The sequence below is a fragment of the Patagioenas fasciata genome, chromosome 16 (genome assembly GCF_037038585.1).
Source record: "Patagioenas fasciata isolate bPatFas1 chromosome 16, bPatFas1.hap1, whole genome shotgun sequence".
Classification (NCBI taxonomy): Eukaryota; Metazoa; Chordata; class Aves; order Columbiformes; family Columbidae; genus Patagioenas; species Patagioenas fasciata.
The window spans coordinates 2,725,963-2,750,398 of NC_092535.1; the positions used below are offsets into that span (position 1 = coordinate 2,725,963).

The 24,436-nt window shown below is 42.6% G+C and overlaps 1 protein-coding gene across 10 annotated transcripts in view; it reads left to right on the plus strand.

The window, feature by feature from the left end:
- The window catches only part of PTPRT (protein tyrosine phosphatase receptor type T), a 382,611-nt gene that overhangs the window by 349,932 nt on the left and 8,243 nt on the right, over positions 1-24,436 (plus strand). For all 10 annotated transcript variants that reach the window (XM_065850187.2, XM_071815733.1, XM_065850189.2 and 7 more), the window contains 12 exons: positions 2,925-3,001; positions 3,885-3,921; positions 5,295-5,392; positions 7,140-7,256; positions 8,577-8,731; positions 11,061-11,196; positions 12,213-12,362; positions 15,093-15,266; positions 18,579-18,710; positions 21,644-21,769; positions 23,112-23,275; positions 23,998-24,133. In XM_065850187.2, the coding sequence (XP_065706259.2) occupies positions 2,925-3,001; positions 3,885-3,921; positions 5,295-5,392; positions 7,140-7,256; positions 8,577-8,731; positions 11,061-11,196; positions 12,213-12,362; positions 15,093-15,266; positions 18,579-18,710; positions 21,644-21,769; positions 23,112-23,275; positions 23,998-24,133 (1,502 nt within the window). The remainder of the gene's footprint in view (positions 1-2,924; positions 3,002-3,884; positions 3,922-5,294; positions 5,393-7,139; positions 7,257-8,576; positions 8,732-11,060; positions 11,197-12,212; positions 12,363-15,092; positions 15,267-18,578; positions 18,711-21,643; positions 21,770-23,111; positions 23,276-23,997; positions 24,134-24,436) is intronic.

A 24,436-nucleotide genomic window follows, 5' to 3' on the forward strand; every position in this document is an offset into this window, starting at 1 on the left:
TCCTTAATCTTACAGACATGGAATTTGTCTTCTCTTTCTACCTCCGTTTTCAAAGTTTCTGATAACGCATTTGAAACACACGGTGATACGGTGTCTGATAAATTTAAAGAAGAGTTGAACAATACTTTCATTTCACTGTGCCAAATATGTGGCCTTCTGGCTAGTGTAGTGTAGTGTGGAGGAAAGGGTGCGGAAACAAGAGCAAATTCTGACTATTGGGAGAAGATATAATGAAGAGATTTGCTGTTCTTTAAGTACTTTAAAGTCTATAGACAAAAAATACTATGTATGAGGTCATTACTGTTAGCAGCATAATAAGTTGCGTTGGTATTTGCCCCTCTCTGTTACAAGCAAACCCCAAACCCAGACTAAATACATTTCAAAGTTTGAGGGGGAAAAAAGGGGTTTACAGACTGTGCTCCTAAACTTACGAACAAGATTAAAGACACTTTTAAGATGTCATTAATATTTTGTGTGCTTACAATATATACAGATTTTTTTTCTTCTGCACTGTTCACACTCTCAAAAGCAATAAGTCTCCCTCAGGAATTAATTTCATTTGTGTAAAATATGCAATGACATATTGTGGATTCTGTCCTCCTAAAGCAAAGTTCAACTAAAAGTGGTTTTCATTTGGTCCCAAAATAATTGGACCTAAACCTGAATATCTCCTTTTTTGGAAATATAATTCATTTCCTCTGGTCATTTTTTCATCCATTACTGTTCTTCTCAGATAGAATAACTATATTCGGCTTAAAGGGTAAGGAAACAATTTTTAGAGCTAAAGAGCATCTTTTCTTTATCCATAATTGTCTGAAATGCAAAGACGTGTTCTGCAGTCTCCTGCTTAGGTCCTTCACGTCCAGCTCCCCCAGGAGATATTCATCTCGCCCACTTCAAGTTTTTAACTAAACAGTGGCTCAAAGTGCTGAAACTTAATTTGGGGGTTTGGCTCTGTTAAATGAAGAGAGGCAGGTTCTTCCTTGGGGGCTATTGAGAGCACTTCAGGTACAGCACCGTGCAGAGACAGTGTCTTTGTTTCACTTAAAAAATCAACCTGAGACTCTTTTCCACCTGCCACTGGCGTAATTGTTGGTCTCATCGCTTTTTGGTTCTATTCTTGCAGTAAGGTAAGACTTTGATAACATTATATTATTGTAGCACCACAAGAGGAGTTAGTAAATGTTCCCCTCCCAACCGTTAGCTCCAGGGTTCTTTCCCTTTGCTTTTGTTCTGTGTGATTCTTAACTAGCTTAGTTTGCTGCCTTGAATCACAAGTGCGAAATTGTCTACGGGAGATGTTGTGTATTTCATCTAGATGTCTGGTTTAATCAGCTCTTTATCTGTCTTTGCCAATTGCTCTAAGTATAAATTCTTTTGTCTTCTGTCTAACCACATGATTTACTGCAACTCCTAGTGCGGTTGCCTTGAGCGCAGGTAATTGTCTGGAGTTGGGAACAACATCAGCACTCTGAGAATTATACCTACTTCCTCTGTGGCTACAAAGGTTATATTTATTAATACAAATATAACGGAGCCTTTGATGGATTCGCCCGTGTAACCTTTTTTGAATGCAATTATGGGGTTTGATAAATACAGCAATGTGGTTGTGTTTTTGACTGTGAAAATCTCACCCAAAGAATGAACGGTCTATGAGAGTCATTGCTTTTTATAACCAAATAAATATTTCATACATAGATATCCAGCTCTCGGTTTTCAGAACTGCATGCATATGTGTCATTTAATTAAGTGATGACTAAAACCCTTTTTGAGTTACTGCAGAATCATACCTCGTATTTTTATGTTTCATTGCTATGATTCTTTTTAATTGAATGTAAATCATGCTTGGGCCCATATTTTGCAAAGTGCTTCTAAACATGAATGCCTTGCTGGCTGAGAGCTAGGGTCTACAGAGCTGGTAGAGAGGAAGTAAACTTAATGGACTCTATACTTCTTAAAATAAACCTTTACAAAATGAGCCCAGCACGGCCAGCAGTGACCCCAGTAACCCAGTAGCTTTTGCTGAGCAACCGGCCCTTAGATGGTGGTTCTGCAAACAACTGCAGAGCAGTGCTGGGGTTGCCAGAGCAGATCACACCAGCAGTCCTGCTCTGCCAGAGCCCAGCACCAGCGGTTCCAGAGGAAGATCAAAATATTCCCTTGGTGGAAAATCATGACATGATCTGCCCTCTGGGGTGGTTTCTTTCTGCGTCTGATCTGCGGAGGATGCTGGGAGATGAAAAGATTGATATCTGTTATTTGATTGCCTTATCTAAAGTAACTTTGAAAGTCCTCAAAAACGTGAATATTTCTAATTTTTTTTTTTTTTTTTTATCCCTGCCTTGGTGCCATTTTGCTGCTGTGAGTTCTGTGTGTTATATAAAGGAACATTGCTCTGATTTTCCTTGGTATTTCCTTTCAGGTTTCTGGGTTGCCCCATTTCTTGTTTGCAGGATTCCACTTGCCATTTTACCCACCCTAATCTTTTATACCTCTGTCGTGACCTATTTATCTTTATCCTGATCTTGACAGTTTTAGCTCTTGCCTCAGTTTCCATAGATCAGATGAAGCCAGGGAGGCTGTTGCTTCCAAGCGTGAATGATTTTGGTAATGGAGATGCATCCTGCAAAGGTCTGTCCTGAGACCCCCAGATCAAGGAACGTTTGTGTCTAAAAGCTCTGTAAGGGTTATGGTGACAGCAGCAAAATTAACAAACCCAGAGTATCAATGAACACTAACCTAAGGATCTAAATGTTACATCTTAAAATAAAAGGCTTGTAGGAGCAGAAATATCTCTGATATCATTTCATTTTTTATCATTGCAAGTATTCAATTGCCCACTTGCAGGAATCAGCAGGTAAAATGAAGCACTTACAAAGTCCTCTTTATCGTTACTGTCACTTTTTTTCCTTTCCTTCTTTCAGATGATCACTCAAGAGTGAGATTGCAGCTGCTGGATGGGGACCCTCACTCCGACTACATAAACGCCAATTACATAGACGTAAGGCTCCGGGACATTCCTGCTATGACAAACACTCCTGTTGACAAATCTGCTTTTGAATTCAGTGCATCCTATATAGGGACAGACTGTTGATCCGATATGGATGACAGCTGAGCGTTATACAAACAGTGTGTTGTGACAGGGAGAAGGTTCTCAGTCTCCAGTTTATTCTGTCTGACCAAACTGGACAGATGGAGATTTCCTATGTTTGACATATGCACAGACATAAGTGGAATGTGGGCTAAATGAGGAAATCAGTATCAGCCCCTTGCAACAGCATTAGTAGATATCTGGGACATATCGACTTCTTACAAAGTTGTAGTGCAGAAGGCATGTAAATAGATGGACAAATGTTCTTTTAGTGTTATAAAATCACCTTTGAAAAGCAGCTTCCCTTGCACACATAGAATGATGAAGTGGACATGCGTATCTTGTATGCATCTCCTGAATCTTAGGAACATGACAACATTCAGCGGAGTTTCTTTACGGGATGAAAAATACGCCTGATAACGTTACAGAAGACTGATACGCAGCGTTTTCATACAGAGGCAAACGCACACCTTTCTTCTTTTTCCAACAAGGTGCAATTTTTGCCTATTAGTTTTCAGAGCTGCTCACAGGAGATAGTGAAAACTGCCCCACTCCTGTTTTCTCTTTGGCATGATGAGATCTTGTTATTCAGCCTGAGTGAGTTACCCCCACTTAAAATCTCCCAGAGCAACCTAGTTGCAGGTCTTCACTCATTCAATAACCAGTGTTAGTACACTGGTAAGTGTACAGCAGTTGTTGGTACCTGGAAGGTATTAAAAGAGATGCTGTTGTGCTTTGTCTGAACTCTCATCTCACAGACTGTCACGTATTTTCTTCTTGTTTTTCACTCCAGGGATACCACCGGCCTCGCCATTACATTGCAACTCAAGGCAAGTTCATTCTTGTATGTCTAAATATTTGTAAAACCACTGCTGTTTTACAGAGCTTTTTATAGGGTGACACCTTCTGTTTGGGGGAATGTCAGAAAACTTGGTCTAGCAGCACAAAAGGGAAGGAATAGGATGTTCCAAGATCTTTAAGGCACTCAAATGCAAAACCTCAGCTACAGGAATAAAAAGTGCTACAGACTTAGAGGTGGCAGTATAATCTATAATGTGTCCTTTGTGCATGAAGTATGAGACTAGAATTAAAAGGGGCTTTACAGAGGTTGGGTTTACCTTCTGGAGTGAAATCGCTTGGAGAGGGCAGTTTGAATAAGCCTCTGATTGATGAACTTTTGGTAAGTGGAAACTAGTAGGAAATACACTTGAACACCACCTTCTGTAAGATAGTTGATGAGTTTGCAGTGCCTTTTTGGGGAAAAAAAAGAAAAATAGATCAAAACCAAAAGAATTCAGTGCTTAGGGCTGTCCACGTTAGATGACAAACCTCCCTCCTCCTGTTCTTTACAACACGTGCTCTTTTCCTGCATCACCGGCCAAACTCTTATGTCATGACCGTTTCCTCTATCATGATTCATCCTCAATTTTGCGCATTCCTTACCTGTAAACATGATCTTCATAGAAACGGTCCTATTCTTAAATTCTGCTTTATTTTTTCCTCACTGGCTTGTTCCTATTGAAAGAGTAAAAAGCCATATTAGAATGAAACTAGTGTCTGAGGATGTACAGGCATAGGGAGTGCAGCAAGGTAGGGAATGCGGAGGATGGAGTGTGGCCAGAGTGGGTGAAAACAGGAGTCCAGGGGAGGATTTTGTTTACAGTGTAGACGAGATGAAGGAAACAAGGTCAGAGAAAGGCTCCAGTCTAATAAACCTCTTGTGAATACCGGTTGTTGAAACCTGATATTTTTCTCTCTGGGGAAATTCAGAAAAGGGCTAAATTCTGCATGTTTCCTTCCTCCTTCATAAGTAATAAAGTGTGAAATAGAGGAATTCTAGTACTGCATCAGGTACAAAATTCAATACAGCCTTAATTACAGATTGACTACAGGGTGCATCCCTGTCCCATCACTTACACACAATTAACTACTGGAACTATCTCCACTGTTTACAATACAGACATCACCTCTCTTTCCAGGGTGCTAGAACCCTAAATACTTGCTGCACGGAAGGATGAGGTGTCTGATCTCTCAGAGAGCTCGAGCCTGTTCTGTGTTTGTAACCCTGAATCACAGAAGGATGCTCCAAAAAGGAGAGGGGGATCCTGTGGGAACAGAGCAATGGCTGGGGAAGAGCGGAAAAGAGATGTTGGCATTTAACACGCTCTCTTAAGATGTCCTTTTGTCTTTTCTCCTGCCCCAGGGCCAATGCAAGAGACAGTGAAGGATTTCTGGAGAATGATTTGGCAAGAGAACTCTGCAAGTGTTGTCATGGTCACCAACCTGGTGGAAGTGGGCAGGGTAAGGGAACCACTTTCCCAGCATAGAAACCCAAACCAGCACGGGGTGTAACACAGTGCTGCTGCTCAAGCAAGCTCAGCAAGTGAAATGCCTTTTGATTCCTGTAGTAAGGGAATGTATTAAGCTACTCCGGGTTTTTTTCCTCTAAATTGCTAGATTTTGTAATACTTAGCTGCTTCCCTTTCAGACTAAAAAGGATCTTGTTCCTGGTGTAAGTCTCAGCTTTAGCAGAGTTACACAAATTTATGCCGGCTGGGAAGCTGTCTCCTCTTTCACTACAGGAGGAGAAATGTACTTCTGTAATAATTATTCTTTATCTGTATTATTTGAATACTTCTCTACGCACAAAAATCCGGAGGGGTGAGAACATGCCACTGGTGTTCAGACTATCAAAAGAGCTCTTTAAATGACAGTTCAAAGCCTAGAGCTTCCAGTCGCTTCAGAAGATCACTATTCCATGGTGGTTCCAGACTGTGCACAGCTGGATCCGGGACCACCCAGCAGCGCTGGCCTCCTCAACACCCAACACTTCGGTCTCTTGCACTCGGGCGAACCAGGGGTCCCTGTGTCAGCACAAGGCAACCACCAAAGCCCACGATGGGAGCGAACGTGAACAGCTCAAAAGGCAAAGGCTGGACTTCAGGGTGGCTTTACCAAGCATATTCTTCTCATTCCTAGTGGTCTTTGGTTTAGAGATATTCTCAGCTAGAAACTGGAGCTCTTTTTTGTCCTGGTGTTTGTCACCTTGCTTTGCTCGGGTACTAAGAAAAAACTAAATCATATTTTGCTTGCAGCCATTAGTAATTCAGCTGCTTTGTATTTAATTTCCTTTAGATCTCATGGTTGAATGCCAGCTGGTTCTGTTCATTTATTGTTATTTATTCTATTTTGCCTTGTACTGACACTTTTGTTTGAAATAAAGGCCTCTGTGTTAAAAAAAAAAAAGGCAACAAACCTACATTAATCATATTTAATATTTATGAAACCCCTTCTGATTATGACTGGAACTGGAACATGAAACCTGCTTCACAGTAGCTAATTGCTTCAGCTTTAAGGTGCTGTTCCACTCTTTCATGATAGAGCATTTAATAACTTGATAGTCTTTGTTAGCCTAAATATCCCTTCTAAAGCTTCACAGCCCTGGCTTTAATTTCTACTATTAGTTTTGCACATGGCTTCTAGAAGTGGCTAGGCTTCGAATATTTTGATGTGAGATTTCTTTCTTTAGCTGAGGCCTGTCACAGCTGGTAAAATGTCAAATTTGTGCCCACATCTGACAAGGAAAGCTTAGAGTCAAACAAATTGAATGTATCAGCAAGTATCTCACAATCCCTACGAATTGAAATTCTTTGGCTAAACAGAGAGAGTTCAGAATTACAGTAGTGATAGCGAGGGCATAGATTTTTCTCAAAGGGGATGGTGATAGTGACTGCCAGGTGTTCTGTAAACCTGAGATACGGTCAGGGCATGCGTGGAAATTTAAGGGAGACCATCCTAAATAAGTATAGGTAAATGCATCCTTTTCATTTGTATTCCAAACAGAAGAAACAGAAAAAATCCTCCCCAAAGTTTCTATATATGGTAAAGGATTTTTTATCTAATTTATACAGTTAATTTTGACAAGGCCTGTGCATCAGAAGAAAGCCCAATTTGCGTGGGCTTCAGCTTGAAAGTGGAGTGAAAAGTAGGTCAGCTCTGACTCAACTTGAGCTGGTTCCTCTCAATGTTTTCTTTCTTTCCCCCGCAGGTAAAGTGTGTTCGGTACTGGCCAGATGACACAGAGGTCTATGGAGATATTAAAGTCACGTTAATTGAAACAGAACCATTGGCGGAGTATGTCATACGCACATTTACTGTACAAAAGGTAAGGAAATCTTCAGTCAGCTGAAAGTTTGATACGACGTTTAATTTGCGTTCAGAAATGAGAACTCTGGGAAACATGCGTAATGCTCTTGGAGATGGGAGCTGTTACTGTTTGGACAGGTTTCACTTCAGAAACCTAAATTTTTGATGAGATTCCAATTTTGGACAGATGATTTTACATGAGCATCTTGATGTAGCCACAAAAGTAGAATCCACAGTGCACGAAGTTTAAATGCATCCAAAAGCCAGCAGATAGGTGAGGGTATGCCAGGAATAATAACTGTCATGTTTTACAGTGGCAAATTGCTGATGAAAAGAAGTATCAGTTAAACCAAGTGCCAGGTAGGGTCCTCTTTCAACAGAAATAAAATTGTAATAAAGGCAAGAATATAAACATTATCCCAAAATCGTCAGGATTTGGAAGATTTTTGTTATGTGTAATTAGAAATTGGAAGTCCAGGTATGAGAGTATTCCATGTCTGTCCAAATTACTCTCCAAACACTCAGTGGTTTTTAAAGCTTTCAAAAAATTCCTGCTAAAGTAACTTCAGGCACACTGGGAATATTGTTCCAGTTTTCTAGTACATCAGTCTCATATTTCATTAAATCACTGAAAAAACTTGGTAAAAATGCTAATGCCAAAATCCAACAGGCTAAAGGACGTGCTGCTGGACTGCATGTAAATTTTCTCCACGATAAAATGTCACAGCTAACTGACACTTCTGTGTTATCCTTTGGAGGGCATATACATGTGGTGTCAATTTTCATGTACCCATAACTTGGTCCCACCAGAAATACCACTTTCTGCCCTTTTCACCACCAGTTGTAATCTCAAACTGAGGGTTTTTTTTGGCAGGAGGTGGCAGAAAATCTACCATTGCCTGGGGCATGCTCACTCTCTTCTTGTTCATTCCCCAGGCTGTTGCTTCAACACCTCAAAAAGGGTTTAAGAGTGACTTCTTGGTGGTTTAAGAGTGACTTCTTGGTGGTTTATGGCAATTACACCAAAGGAGGCTGGAGAAGTGCAGCCATGGTGTGAAGTCACCCTGTAAAGTTCCTAATCAGCTGGGTTTGAACTCAAAGGACCACAGGTTTGCATTGGGAGCTGGTGATCACCTTCATAGTCCTCAGCTGTGTGTTACCCACTTCATTTTTAAGTGGTGTTCAGCTTGAAGTCTTTCAGAGTGAATAGCAGGATAGGACACCTTCTTGCCTATAACGAGAGCTAAACGCTTGTTCTGCGTGAGGGAAGAGAGCAGGGATCAGAATGTGCCAATTGCGGTCTGATGGGAGAAAAATAGAGGTTGTGTTGTCTCCTCAGAAAGGCTACCATGAGATCCGAGAGATTCGGCAGTTCCACTTCACCAGCTGGCCTGACCACGGGGTTCCTTGCTATGCCACGGGCCTCCTGGGCTTCGTCCGGCAAGTGAAGTTCCTCAATCCCCCAGAAGCCGGACCCATCGTTGTGCACTGCAGGTAAATCAGCAATTTGAGCCTTCCCTCCATCAGCTTTGTTCCTTTTCTTCTTCTTCTTCTCTGGCAATAACCAACTACGTTTTGTTTAAGAGTACAATTTGTGGGCCTCGTGAGGAAACAAAGTGGAGTTGGGTTTTCTTTTCTGAAGTGGCTGTTGTACAGCTTAGCTGGCATGAATTGGAGATGATATAAGCAGGTCAGAAAGGGCCATTCGAATGTAGAAGACTCTCCGGTGGCCTATACTCTCTTAAATATTCATAGCGGAGTTGGGAAAATGGTAAATATCTGGGACAGCCATTCCAGTTGTTATCTACAACAAGCCCCATGTGGCAGAAGGAGCGTTGACTACAAAAAGACCAGGAATTTTAAAGAAACTTTGCTTTTCTGTACCCACACGAGGGCTCTTCTGCACGGTTTTTTTCCAACTGAGCTGGCAGCGCCCCTGTGCCAGGCACTGCGTGAAACCGGGGCTCCTTATTCTAACTCTCTTATTAGTTATCACGTTTCTCTATCAATTTGTAGAGGGATTGTGGTGGATCGGATTAGTAGGTTATATAATTTGTGGTGAGGATGGTACTTTGTGAATCAGGAAGGGATGACAAACGTCAAAGAACTCACTGTAGTAGTGAGTGCTGGACATAGGTAAGTGTCCTTTCCTCTGGTTTACAGTGACGGTTGTGTTTGTAACCCACCACGGTTAGGTAAACTCTCATTATTATATTATTTCCAATGCAAAGAAAGACATTTCTACAAAAATACAGTTTGGGTTTATAGCAGCTACTTCCGCAGCTCATGCCACAGCCCAGTGCACGTGTTCTTGAAAGGAGAATTGGCCGGAGAACAAGGCTGAAAGACAGAGCTGGCTCCCCAAAATCTCACCCCTGATCAATCTACAGGCAATTACCTCGAAGTGCCATGCTCTGTGATCAGGAAGAGAGAGAGAGAGAGAATACATCCCACAACCACTTTTAAAAGAAAAATCAATTAAATCTTACCTTTTTAAAAACAGTTTTAGGTGGTTTTGTTGTTGGTTTTTTGTTTTGCTTTTTGTGTTGTTCCAGCAAGTGATGAACCAGTTGTATAATAAAATACAGCTAAGTCTGAGGACCTGGCAGAAGAGAATTAGTTCAGAGCTCAGTGCTTGGATTTGCTACCTTTGTGCCACGAGATGGGTCTGGCCCTGGAAGGAGTCTGAACCTGATTCATTGTCACCAAGAAAGCAAGGAGAAATTTTTCATCCTTCACATTTTAATGAATAAATGCCATTTCCTCTCCGTTATTTATCTGCTTTTGAATTTTAATGACTTGCTCTAAGTGGTAATTACCAAATTCTCCCTACCGATGCCTGGCTGGATAATATCACAGTTCGATATTTATGAAGTGCCAGGATCCTCTAAATATAGAAATGTTATAACTATTTGTTAAAATTCTGAAAAGCTGAGAGATAAAAGGAGAGGAAATGCCACTTATTCATTAAAATTCTGCAAATGAAAAATATCTTCTCTCTATTCAGCGCTTGATTAATCTGGTCCATTAATTTATGGTCATTCATATCTCCTTGCTTTCGGCTCTGCCGGAGTTTTCGTGCAACTCGAGTTTCCCTGATTTGAGCTGAGTTTTCCTTCTTCCTTCGGAATAATGTGAAAAGACATTCTCCTCCCTCTATCCTTCACACCTAAACAGCTTGGATGATTTCCCAGAAGGGAAGGAGGGCTCACTGACAACACAGTTTTGCAGGAGATGGCCCAATTCTCGCAAGCAGCGGGGGGCTCTAAACTGAAGGTTTTGAGTAGCCTCAAGCTGCTTTCTCTATAATTTTACAACCCACAACTTGAAATCACCTTCCTCGGGACCCAAACTCCTCTGGATTAAAAGGGGAAAAGAATTTTTTGAGGTGGAAGATGGAGCCCCTTTCATTATTAAATGTGTCCATGCTTTTTAAAGAGCCCCACAGAATAAAATCTCTGGAATTGTGTCTGCAACCTGGAGGCTGCTGTCCCACATCTTCTGGGATGAAAGGTGTGCGGGTGCATCGACCTGTAAAATCGTGACGATTATTTTCATGACTTTTTGTTCATGTTCAAGAACGCACAGCTTTTTTCCCCCTGCTACCTGGGTCCGTTTCCCTTTCAAGAAATATTATTTCGCCTCGTTCTCTTAAATCCCAAGCTAATCGAGCTACACACAAAAATCAACCCAGCAGGGAGAGTGGAGCAGCCTCCAAGACAAGACAGCTGTGTCCGTGATGCTGTTATTTTCTCCTCCATAGAGCCCTGCATCTCTATGCTCCCTTGATCATGCAGACCCTCATGGATTTTTTTCCTTCTAGTGCTGGGGCCGGGAGAACAGGGTGTTTTATTGCCATCGACATCATGCTTGACATGGCAGAGAACGAAGGCGTGGTGGATATATTTAACTGTGTGCGAGAGCTGCGATCCCAGAGGGTCAATTTGGTGCAGACAGAGGTAGGTGCCAGCAGGTCTCCTCTTCGATGCGCCGCGTTCCTGTCAGCTCCTCCGCTCAACACGAGCCCAGTAATTCATTAAGTCAACACTTGCTTCCTCTGTGATCTGATTATACAGAACTTTCCGTGGCTAAACACGACCAGATGTGCACCGAATCACAGTCGCTGGCAGCTACTCACGGCGTCCAAGACAGGAGGGCAAACCTTGAAGTTTAGGTCTTAGCATTGCTGATTAATTTTATTCTCACAGTAGGGAAAAAAAAGAAAAAGGAAGAAAACAGCTCCTGAATCTTCTCATGATTCATTCATAAGTATACTGCAGACTTGAATAGTATGTAGTTTATATGAACTGCAAGCTAAATGAAACATCCCTGATGGAGGCTTTGGGTGCTGATTAAGCAAACTGCTCCATCACCTTGCGTCTAGAGGCTGCACAAACCTCTGTGGAGCTGTTCTCCTGTGGCACAAGCTCTATGTATGTGCTTCAGTGCTTTCCCAGGAGCAGGACAATAGCTTGGAACAGAGAAGGACTTTTAACTTTTTTGAGCTTCTCATATTTAGTTCAGAGAAAGCACTTAACCCAGAATCCTGAGAGTCCAGGGGTTTGGAAGAGACAGATGGAGCAGACCTGTTAGTGAAGTTGTTTCTCTGGCTGGTGTTATCACGAGTCCAAAGTACAGTCCATTCCTGACCATTGCCTTGTGGTTTGGAACAGCAAAGCTTTACACTGTGATTTCCCTCCCAGCCCAGCCCCGCTTTGTCCCGGCGTTCCTGAGAGTGGTGGCTTCTCATTTGACTTGTAAATTGGGAATGAAAACACGAGACCTCACATTCAATGATGGATGAAATATGTTCACAAAGCTGTCACATAGCACACTGTGTAATTTGTCTCCACATGAAACAGAGCCAAATATGCATATCAGGCATGATTTAAAAAAATTTTTAAAAAAAAGCATATGATTTTTCATGGTCTGTATTGAAAACATGATTTGAATATCTTATCCCTCCCTTGTGCAGGAGCAGTATGTATTTGTCCATGATGCCATTTTGGAGGCTTGTCTCTGTGGCAACACAGCCATTCCAGTCTGTGAATTCAGATCCATCTATTACAACATCAGCAGACTAGATCCACAGACCAACTCCAGCCAGATAAAAGATGAGTTTCAGGTAATTTCATATCTCTTAGTCATTGCAGTTGGTGTATTGAAGGTGTTTAATCAATTACTGTGTGTTATTTCACAATTCCCAGCAGAGCAGAGAAGGGGGACACTTAGCCAAAGTCTGAATTCAGTTGATTTTTGTTGTTTTGTTACTGTATTAGGCAGAGATATGTTTCTGAGCGTGGACTTTTCAGCCTTCAGCAAGGGAAAAAATTCCCCATCACTTCAGCAGAGCAAGGGTACTAATTTTCACACATAATATTGTACTTCTCATTTTAACAAATATGCTGTTGTTCATTTTCTGCTGTAATTTGTTCAGAAACGTTTATGCTGCAAGGTCCTTTATTATCTGTTCTCGTGGCTCGTATGCTGCTTCTGAATCAACTTGTCGACGTCCTTCTCCACAAAGGAGAAAGTGAGCTCAGCGAGCATCACTTTCCTTATTACTAATTTTCATTCAACTGAATCTCTGTTCACTGTAGATGTTTTGTCAAGTACCCGGTGATGAGAACTGGAATGACGTGATAAAACTCACAAGTGATTTGCCCCGGGGCAAGCAACAAAATGGGGCCCCTTCTACCTTTTTGCTGTCGCTGTTGCTTATCCCACCCCAATTAACGGGCAGGAGCAGTTTTAATTTGTGCGCAGTAACGAACACACCCTGCAGAGCACTGAACTAAGTTTTCTAGTCTTATTCCCCATGCCCAGCCCCTTTCCCAGCTGAGTATCTTTTGCAGCAAGAGGACGTCTTTTGGGAGCCCCAGTCTGAGCCAGATGCCTCTTTTCCTCCCTCTGTACGCAAAGGGAGAATGTGTGGTTTTTATCTGAAACCTTGCAGGGAATCGTCAGGGTTGGTACAATGAGATGAAGAATGTGGATCCCAACCAATGACAGCTCAATTAAAAAAAAAGATGTGGTTTTATCAAGTGATATCAGATCTGTGAAAGTGTTTCTGGTTCTGGATGCCTGGCGTGAAGGAGCCAAAGCCTAACTTCAACAAATGCTGTTCTACTATTAAAATAAAAAGTCGACGCTTGCTGGACTTATTTTGTCACAATATGAGGCAAGATTTGTTGCCTGTGTGCTTGTTGTTTTGAGCTGACGGGGGCTGGCAGCTCCTGTGGGAAGGAAAAGCTCCATCGTACTTTGCATAAGAGGTTCGTTCTCTGTCTAGTTGTAGAATCTATTTTTACAGGATTTTGGCTCAGAGCATTCTGCATCCCTAATAGTCTGGATTTAATGCAAGAAATGGTATCTTTTGCTACCATCTTTAGGAACCAGTAACTCTAGATCTGTTGGTGCGGTTTGTATTGTTTGGGTCCCACTGGCCCTCAGGTAAGGATGGATGGATGGATTTCTCATGCGCTACACGTTGTCTGAACATGCAATAGCTTCTTCTGGAGAGTTTTTCTAATCTGAATAAGTGAAAAAAACCCACACAAACCGCAACAAAACAAAACAAAAAAAAAGGGGAGAGAGGGGAAGAGTGTAAAATAAACAAGAGTAAATAACTAACAAGCCACCTGCCTAATTATCTGCACTCTGAGAGATATGAGATTTCATGTTGCTTCCTCAGCCAGTTCTCCTACTTTCCACCTCTAGACAAAGAGACTTTTATGTGGAACCTACACAACTTAGAGCAACTAGATTATTTCACATTTTATACTTGGACACGCTCTTTTATCTTGGATTGTTTCACCCTTTCTTTATCTCCATTTATAACCCCCCCTGTGGCAGAAGTCAAACCCTTTGTAAGAATTTTTGGCCACTGAATGTTTTCTGTTCCTCTGATGGCTGCAAAGGAATTCACTATACGACTCCATGACATGAGTGAAAGTAGAACAACATCAGTTAGCCACTGATCTACCGTGACTTAAGCGACAGTGCTAAGATGTGTTCGCTTTGATTTGCTGTTTTTGATCCCTGCTGACCAACCTGGGCTGGTTTGTCAGGAGGCCTCTGCAATGGATAACGCAAAATTAGATCTAAAGAAACATAGACTGTCGAGCTATGGGAAAGACAGATAATGGTAAAAGACTGACAGCAAGACCTCAGGGATAAGGTATGGCTGTGTAAGTGAAGCATCCTATGTGTCACTCCAAAAGGAAAGTAGAAATCTAAATAATAAATGAAACAAATAAACTTCATTGTTTAAAAAAAAAGCCAACAAATTCTCTGAGGTTTTTATATGCGTTGTTAAGGTAGATCAATAGTTTGACTGAAGAATTACAAGAGGATTTGAACCCAGTCTGACCTGTGGGGTGAGCCAGGTCAATACTCAGTGTACTTCTGCACAGGATCCATTTGAAAAGGGGGAAGGATGTGTGCTTGCTCCCTAGGGAGGGGAGAAACACGAGGAGGCTTCACTCCATGACCAGGTCAAAGCCGCAACTTGTACTTGTGACAGATATTTCCAAGCTCTAGGAAAGAACGGAAATGTTATCTAACTGCTGCGGGGGTTTAGAGCTGGAAATTATTGCTAAGTGTGTAGTGCCCTCAGTTTATGCTACAGTTTTCATAAGAGCACCTCAGGACAATGTGCAAAATGCAATATAATGTAACAGCAACAAGTTCCTCAGTGCTCCTTCTTTTTCATTCTCTGGGATATGAAAGATCTACTACTCTAAATATCTTTAAAATAAACTTATTGTGTGGCTGGCATCCTTTTTAGAAGTAAATTCAAAGACACTCAGCCTGCTTCTGTCTTTCTTTGCCGCCTTCTCTCCCTCCTTCATAGACTCTCAATATTGTGACGCCGCGTGTTCGGCCGGAAGATTGCAGCATCGGCCTTTTGCCCAGGAACCACGACAAGAACCGCTGCATGGATGTGCTGCCCTTGGACCGCTGCCTGCCTTTCCTCATCTCTGTGGATGGTGAATCAAGTAACTACATCAATGCTGCACTCATGGATGTAAGCAATACTGCTCTGTCCCCACTCACAGAATCACAGAGTGGTTGAGGTTGGAAAGGACCTCTGGAGATGATCCAGTCCAACCCACCTGCTAAAGCAGGTACCTCCAGAGTAGATTGGACACGAATGTGTCCAGGCGGGTTTGAATGTCTCCAGGGAAGGAGACTCCACAACCTCTCTGGGCAGCCTGGGCCAGGCTCTGGCACCTCAAAGTAAAAAAGGTTCTCCTCATGTTCAGATGGAACCTCCTGTGTTCCAGTCTGTGCCCGTTGCACCTCACTCTGTCACTGAACAGAGTCTGGTCCATCCTTTTGACACCCACCCTGAGATATTGATAAACATTGATGAGATCCCCTCTCAGCTTCTCTTCTCCAGCTGAACAGCCCCAGCTCTCTCAGTCTCTCCTCATCAGAAAGATGCTCCAGACCCCTCTTCATTTTCATAGCTCACCGCTGGACTCCCTCCAGTAATTCCTTGTCCTTCTTAAACTGTGCAGCCCAACTCATCCTAGTCTGCATCAAGTTTATTAACTCTCAGGATACTTTTCTGGGAGAAAAGCACCCAAAGCAAAAAGCCTTTTTGCTTACCTGCAGTTTCTGGCGCTGACGTCTCCAAACTAGGCAAAGGGAGAGAGAAACGTGTCACCTAAACTAGGATTATCACACTACTATTGTAGTTCTACCTTGGAAAATTTTTGACAAAGAAGTTCACGAGCGTGCAGTCAGAGGTTGTATCGTAGAAAGGCAGATGGACAAAGAAGTGGTGGGACAACTCTTCCCATATGTTGGTTATCGTATAACTTGAAGGAGGAATGTTTGCCAGGAGCTGCGAGGTCATCTCTTTGAAAAGAATAGTTTGCAGTGTGGAGTGAGAGATTTATCTGAGCTTATGGATTTAAGAATATGGGAGTACAGGGATCAGATGTGCAAAATACTTCAAGGCTGAAGGACATGAGTTAAGCTGACGTGAATCTGTCTGAGGGCGATTTCCCTCGCTTTGTTTATCGGCTAGAACCCCAGAGCACGAGTCATTTGGATAGGGTGAATTATGTTGACGTTTTCTTTTTGCTATGGTGCTTAACTGCCTTTGGACAGAAATGTCTTTAAAGCCACTAATTACTGCAGCTGGAGTATGTGTAAATATGATAGAGGGTGAAATGTCGTCATTTTTTTCCCTATCAGTGTTGGGGTTGATCTTCTTTAATTTTGTCTGTTCTTTCAGTCTTTGGGGAACAGTTATACTACTGCATTTGAGAGGTTAAGCCATATGGTCATAGAATTAATTTTAGATTCTTTTCGGAAAGATTGTGATGTTGTCATTGCAAATATGCCTAAGGACTGGGGTTTTTTTAATCTTTAAAGTGTGTTTTGTGCTTTGATAAATCTGCAGAAGCACAGTCAATTTTACTCTGGTTTCTTAGAGACTTGGGAATGTGTTTGCACATTTCAACCCTCATTATCTGAAATTACTTTTCTAATACTTGTGTCCCTCCCCACAAAATTCCTGGTAATTGAAATTTCTGTATAGAGGAATTTTTCACCCATGTCTTCTGTCCCTTTCTAGTAAACAGACCTTAGGACCTTTCCTATGAGCATCATTCAAAAGCCATGTTTGCATCTGAAAAACGGTTTGTTAAGAAGAAAGGAGAAACACTGTCCCTCACCGGTCCCTAAAGCAACTGAACATGTTCCTTAAGCACAGGGATTTGAGCCACATGTCTGAGTCGAGCCATACAGAAGCGATGATTGGTTTAGATTTAATGTATGGGGCTCAAAGACATGAGTCCATGTTGTGTCCCTGTCATCGTCATTCCCCCAAGGTCCTACACATGTTCTCTTACACAAGTAATTAACATCTCTGGGTCACCTTCCCTTTCAAATAGGACAGTGAGACTGGTTCCTCACCTGTAGCAAAGAAAACAGGTGGGGTGTATTTCTCTTAATGGCAAACCCACACGTGTATCTTATCTTCAGCCAACAATTTAGCCAATTATGCAATCCTTGCAAAATGAAAAAACATAGCAGCAACAGTATGATGTTTTAACTCTAATTAAGATATAAGATTCACTATTTTATTTACCACTCTGTTGCCAACATTGTTCTGGTACAACACAGCTTTTGACCCATGCTGGTGCTCCTAGGTTGGAAATACGGAGTAGGGAGAAAGAGGAAAATGCATTCCACGCTGTTCATTTCCCAAGAAGTCCTTTCGTTTTCCTCCCCTCTCCTTCATGTCCCATCACCCTCCTCGCGTATGCACGCTCAGAATCACGGCCCAGCCGCCCCGTGAGCTGGTGCAGAGTGTGCACAGCATCACATGCACAGCATCATGTCCACAGCATCACATGCACAGCATCATGTCCCCAGTATGGGCTGCTCTTCCACCCACAGCTCATTCTTAGCGAGGAGAAAATGCAAACCCCTGCAATGGCCGTCTTCATACTTTGGGGCTTTGTTTATTTCTTCAAATACAAAATCTGTTGGGTTTTGTTCATTTCGGTTTGATTTTTTTTTTTTTTTTGCCTATTTATTTATTTATTTTAATTCATAAATATTGTGCCTTTTGATTCAAGTCTGCTTCCCAGATGTAGAGCAGAAAGGACTGTGCAGCTTGTAGGCTCATCTAAGCGTTGCCTGCTGCGGCTGGAAACCGATCAAATGTTGAGCTTCGTACCCTTTCATCTCGCAAACATTCATTAACACAGCCCCGCAGAGGTCGGGAGCACAGTTCCTCCCCTTCGTGCTTAGGGAGATTGAGGTCAGAGGGGTTTTTTTAGACGGAAGAATAGCATCAGAAATTGAATACCAATGTCACAGGCTCTGGATATTGCCCCACAAGCTCTTAAAGGATGGCAGGGACCCAAATGTGCCACCTCTGCAGCGCCACATCACCAGGGAGCAATAGCACGGGGGGGCTAATCCCTTCTGTGGTTCCTACCATTCATTGCAGCAAAAATGGCAGCATTTGTTTCCAGCTGTTTTCTTTCCAGTTATTAATATTACTGATAGTAACAGTAGTAGTAATAGTAGAATTAGTATTATTTGCAGAGTCTCAAAATATAAATAATTGATTTCGGTAATCTCTGCTCTTGTGACACTTCCTTAATGAAATGTCTTCATTGGGAGCAAAAGAATCCCATTATGAGACATTCATTCATTGCAGAATGATAACAAGGAGAAGGATATGTGATTTGTATAATCTGGTTAAATGGCTGAGATTGCCTAGCCATAGCCTCCTGGGTGCAATATTCGGCTGAATAAAAGTTGATTGAATTTTTTTATTTTTTTTTAACTAATCTTATTCTTTTGTTAGAGCCACAAGCAACCTGCTGCCTTTATTGTAACCCAACACCCTTTGCCCAACACCATAGCAGACTTTTGGAGGCTGGTATTTGATTATAACTGCTCCTCTGTGGTGATGCTGAATGAGATGGATGCAGCACAGGTGAGTGATTTTTCATCGTTTCTGTCATGTAACTTTCTTACCAAATCCAGATGGTTTTAAGAGCGTTTCTGCTGCCCTTTTCCTGTGCCCTCCCTCCCAAACCCAACAGATAAGTGAAAACAAACTGAAAAGTAATAGGGAATGTTTTGGGATACGATGAACAATAAGTCCACCTGCTTGAGTTTCTTCTAAGGTAGGTAATTCTTACTCCAACCAACAGGGATATCTAAAGATGATGTGTTTGTGAGCCTAAATCTTCTTCCCAAACCCACTTTATTTCTTCTCTTTCACATTTTTGCCTGTCTTTGGTTCAGAAAAATATTCCGTTACCACAGCCCCTGTGTGTTTCATGCTTGCCTGTTCACATGGCATTTCCAGAAAAACAAAACCAAGAGAGATGTTGAAATCATTTGAAGGATTTTTTTCCCTGAGATTTCCAACGCAATTCCGTGGTACTGAGACGTGTGATTTGCACAGTTTCTGGGGGACCACATTGTGCTGTGTATTTTCTTTTTCTTTCTAGCGTCATGTGCAGGTTGGATTCTCGGATATTAAGCACAGCGTTGTTTTCAGGGGTTGAGCTTGCCGGAGGAGGAGCCGCTGCAGTTCCTCCCATATGAGCATTTCCAGCCACCTTGCTGATGAGTGGCAGAAGATAACAGCTTTCAAAAAGGCATAATCATGCAATTTGTGTGAATGGTACATTTGGCATGGCTAATTCACCCATTACAGCACTTGTTAAACAAGAGAGAGAGCCCTCAAGTACCAAGTTGGTACTTCATGGATTAATTTGCCATTTGTCTCTTCTCTGTCTTCAAAAATCTCACCGCACTTGAAGGCAGGGAGATTATTGGTCTCTGGTTTTGAAGGCAATGGAGAAGGCGATCACCCCCTTGGATGAGGGGGTCTCCCTTGGGGGTGAACGTGATGGGATTTCATTTCCAGCTGCAGTAAGAGCTTTACGCAGAGGTGGCATCCCTTGGTGACCCACCAAGGTGGGAGGAATTGGAGGTTCTGTGCATTTGCCACCTCCTGTTCGATTCACCCTGCCTGATTCTGCATCTTGGCTTGGAATCCAAAGGCAAATTTCACATTTTCCTTTTTTTCTGACGCTTAAAAGAATACCACAGCTTTTTCTGGAAATGACATACTTTCTTACGCTTCGTTCTTAGAAAACACAAGCCTGTGAGCCTCAGCCAGTGTTATTCTTGTGCCTGTCTTTATGCAAAAGGCTTTACCTGCTTTGTGGTTTTTTGTTTTTCCCTAGCAAAATTCAGCTTTTATGAGGCAGTCTGTGTGCACAAAGAAAGATCTGGCAATACCTGAAGTCACTTTGTCAGTTTTTCTAGCTCGAGTGTGCAACCAATGCCAAAACCACCCAGGCAGCACTGGGAGTTAAGGGTGATTCTGAAGTTTGTATCTTTCAAGGCAAGGTGTGACAGTTCGATCTCAGTTGTGACAGAGAGGTTTCGGAAGAGGGAACTTAACGATGTTGTGCTTGCACTGCCATTGTGTGACAATGCTGTAATTATCTGGCTCTTCATCCTTGCCTAATCCAAACGCTGTACCCAAAGCACTACGAAACTGTTAGTGTGCAGTTCCCTGCATATGGTGTGCCTGAGCAAGGGGGGGTTGCTCATCTCCATGAGCAGAACACAGATATAAAAATTGCTTTATAGAAGAGCTGTGCCTGAAGTGCAGAAAGCAGATTTTTACATTAAGGAAAGGTTTAATCTTCTTTCTCTTTCCACTGCACCTTGAGGTTGTTTCTGAAAGCACCTGCTCGGCTCAAATCTCCTCGTCTGTTGGGCAGATGCTTTGAGAGGAGATCTGTGGGCTGCTTGAAAGTCTGAATGAAGAGTAAAGACGGCCAGCTTCAGAGCAGGATGTGCTTATGTGGTCTTGCCTGGCTTGCCTAATCTTGAAAAACTAACAAGGGCAAAGATGCATCAGATTGCATGAATATCCCACTCCATTTCAATCCCGTATGATCAAAGGAATACCAGGAATACAGAATTAATGCAGCAGAATGCACACACTTGATGTTATTACTAGCAATGATTGAACTTGAAAAGCTTGAGATCAAGTTCAAATGAGCATCTGGGGGTTTCAAAACTTCTGAAAAAATTACACTTGAAAATAGGAAGAAAGAAAGAAAAAAAACACAGAAAGGAATACAGTCTCAGCAGAAACTGCTAATGAGATCTCATGCAAAATATTTTCTCGCCATGGTCTATTTCCAGATGGATTTGAAATACTTCGATTGTAATCTGTGTGGATAGGATTTTATTTTTGTACTTTCAATTCAGCAATGCCAGCACAAGAACAAGCACTTCCGACCTGCCTCACAAACTTCAGAGATGCACTTGTAGTTGACCCTGGAATCGGAGTCGCTCTCGTTGCTCTCGGAGCAAACTCGTTCTCCCTCCCCTGCTCGCTGGTAGTCAGAAAGCTACAAAGCTTGTCTTACAGAACAAAGAAGTTCCACTTCGCTCGAATTAAGATTGATTTTCTTGCTGCGTGTCCTGTTCCCTCATTAACACCAAACCTCTCTGGTTCCTATTAATTTTACCTACAGACGCTAGTCTTTTAGTGTTCATTTTAAATCTATACCACTACAGAAGCTTCATTTGTCAGCCACCTTTTCTGCACCTTTAGACCCCAGGATTCAATCAGTTACAAATTGTGTTCATTAAAAAGAAAAAAAAAGAGCTTCTGAAATATATATAATTTTTTTCCTCACATTCATCACATTAATGATATTAAAAAAACCTTCTACTGAGCTAGAAGGAGGTCTTCTTTGAGCACATACACATAATACGAGATTGGTTATGGATTCTGAGCTGGTTATAAATTCAAAAGGAAAGAAGACCGAACATGCTTTTCCGTGTTAACACTGACGGTGGTTTCTGTTTCCTTGGTGTTTTCTCCAGCTCTGCATGCAGTACTGGCCAGAGAAGACGTCCTGTTGTTACGGCCCCATTCAAGTAGAGTTTGTTTCAGCAGACATCGATGAGGATATCATCAACCGGATATTCCGGATCTGCAACATGGCCAGGGTAAGATCGGGGAAATGCCAGGTTCCCTGTTTCTTCTCAAAAATATATTTTGGCATAAGGAAGAGACAAACCCAAGACTTCTGATTTAGAGATGCTGAATCTCTCACCTGGGAGCAAAATTCCCATGCAGAATTTAGTAGCTGCTTCCTTTAATTAACATTTAATTGTGTCAGTCTGTATTGGTAAAAGACTCTTGGCTGAAAGTAGGTGATGTGAGCTGAAAAATTTGTATTTAAATGGAATACATTTTTCTATGTATATTTGAGAGCAACTTAGTAGTCGGAAATAAATGGGGATGGTGTCAGCAGCTCTCTGTCAGCTACTGTGCCGTGTCTCTGAGACAGATGCAACATTTACTGGCTAGACTGGGATTCCCAGTTGCCACTGTTTTTCCTATAAATGAGCAACTGCCAATTGTGTAAGCAACTCTTTGTCTGCATTCTTTGGCCTCAGGACAGCTGAAATAATAGAAAGAAGTTGGTCTGCAGACTGGACCCTGGCAATGCAACTTCAGGGCTGAGAGAAAGGGTTCCACTACAGAATTTTTCCCTCATTAGTTGTTTCCAAGATGGATTATATCTCCTTTTTTGTTCCTTTTTCATTTTTTTTTTCTAATCAGAAATGGAAACAGGCTCCACAAATTACGTTTCTATGCTGTTTAACACATCAGTCTCTGATTTTGTGGTCAGATCTTGCGCAGTAATTCAGCTGTAGCATTGCAGAGTGAACCTTGTGGTCCAGCTACACAAAATAATAAATCAGATATTCACCGTAGAGCTGCCTCTGAACCAGGAACAGCCTTGAAGTCGTACAACTGATGCCACTAAGACTCCGTGACTCTCAGGATGAAGCTGGTTCATAAATGCGTATCTGGCAGGGTGGGTTCTGTGAACTCGCAGCTCTCTGCGCCCATCTGTGTTCAACACCAAAGGCTGCTGCTAGAGTCTCTATGAGGAACCTTTCCTGCCACAACCCCCAGAGATTGTTTTTGAGATTCTTCTTTGCCTTTATTTCTTATGGCGCAGCCAATCTCTAGTGCAGGCAACCAGGAAAGACACGTTTGATCTATTCATACAGTTTGATGAGACTTTACTGGAAAGAAAACAATGGATCCTATGGACCTCGTTCCTGCCTGGCTCCATAATACCTGAGGTCATCATTTTTATCCAGATTACCCCAAAATTCCTTGTTTCCCCACTGTATTGAGTGTCCAGAGTAGAATGTCAGCATCAATACCAGATGCAAAGGGAGGATGCTGTGTAACCACTGCCCTCTACTTTGCCATATCTCTCTGCTTCCTGCTCCGTTCCGCTTAGCACCCTGAGAACGCTCTCTGTTTTAGCCTCAGGATGGGTACCGCATAGTTCAGCACCTGCAGTACATTGGCTGGCCAGCCTACAGGGACACCCCTCCTTCCAAACGCTCCCTCCTGAAGGTGGTCAGAAGGTTGGAGAAGTGGCAGGAGCAGTACGATGGGAGAGACGGACGGACCGTTGTCCACTGCCTGTAAGTAGGGCTGGAAAATGCCTGTAACCTCACAAAATGCTGTCTGAAGAGCACTGATTATCGATATGGAAATCTGGTTGTTCGCCAGGCTTCAGCTGGGGAAAATGAAGTCAAATTACATTTGTGATACACTTCAAAATGAATATTGTGCTACATTATAGAATGTTGGCCCAGAGATGTTACTGATTGTGGTGAGGAGTAGCTGGAAAAGCTCTGCTGCTTCCTGTGGTGTGGGCAGGTGTCATGACTGGAGCTCAGACACAACCAGAGCAGCTCTGCCATGTGCCCAGCCCCGACCCAGAGCTGCTGCCAACCCCTGTCCACCACTGCTGGGGATCGGCTTAGCCCTTCCATCCCCACCTCCTGCCCTGCAGATCTCCACTTTCACAAACCCTTGGACATCCTTAACCAGTCTTTACATTACAGTAAAAGTTTATTCCCAGGAAAAGTTGTCAAGCATTGGAACAGGCTGCCCAGGGCAGTGGTGGAGTCACCATCCCTGGAGGGGTTTAAAAGATGCAGAGATGAGGCTCTTAGGGATGTGGTTTAGTGCCAGTTTTGGGTTAACGGTAGGACTTGATGATCTTGAGGGTCTTTACCAACCAAAATGATTCTATGACCTTCCTTAGTATATGAGGTTTACGAGCTGCTGTGTAAGCGGTGCTGTGTGTTCCCTCAGCCTTACCTGCCTCCATCTCTTGCCTCTTTTCTTCCATACCCAGGAACGGTGGGGGACGCAGCGGCACCTTCTGTGCCATCTGCAGCGTGTGTGAAATGATTCAACAGCAAAATATCATCGATGTGTTCCACATCGTGAAAACGTTACGGAATAACAAATCCAACATGGTGGAGTCACTGGTAAGTATTTTTTCCTGTGTTGCACCCACCCGGCTTTTACAGGGGGGGCACTTTAGGATAGGGTAAAAAGATTCATGGCTTAGCTCAGTATGAATCAAAATGAATCATAACGTGCAGCTATCATTATTAAAATCAGTCTCATTTTAGTATATGTAATGAATCCTCTGGTCCCAGTGCTTCTCTCCTCGAGCAGAGGGGGAAGAGCTGCCCTGGTAGCGTGATGACCAGCGTGTCCCACACCTCAGTTACCTCCAGGAGGTTAAACCCAGGTAGCAGTCACCACAGCTGTGGAAAGGGGATGGG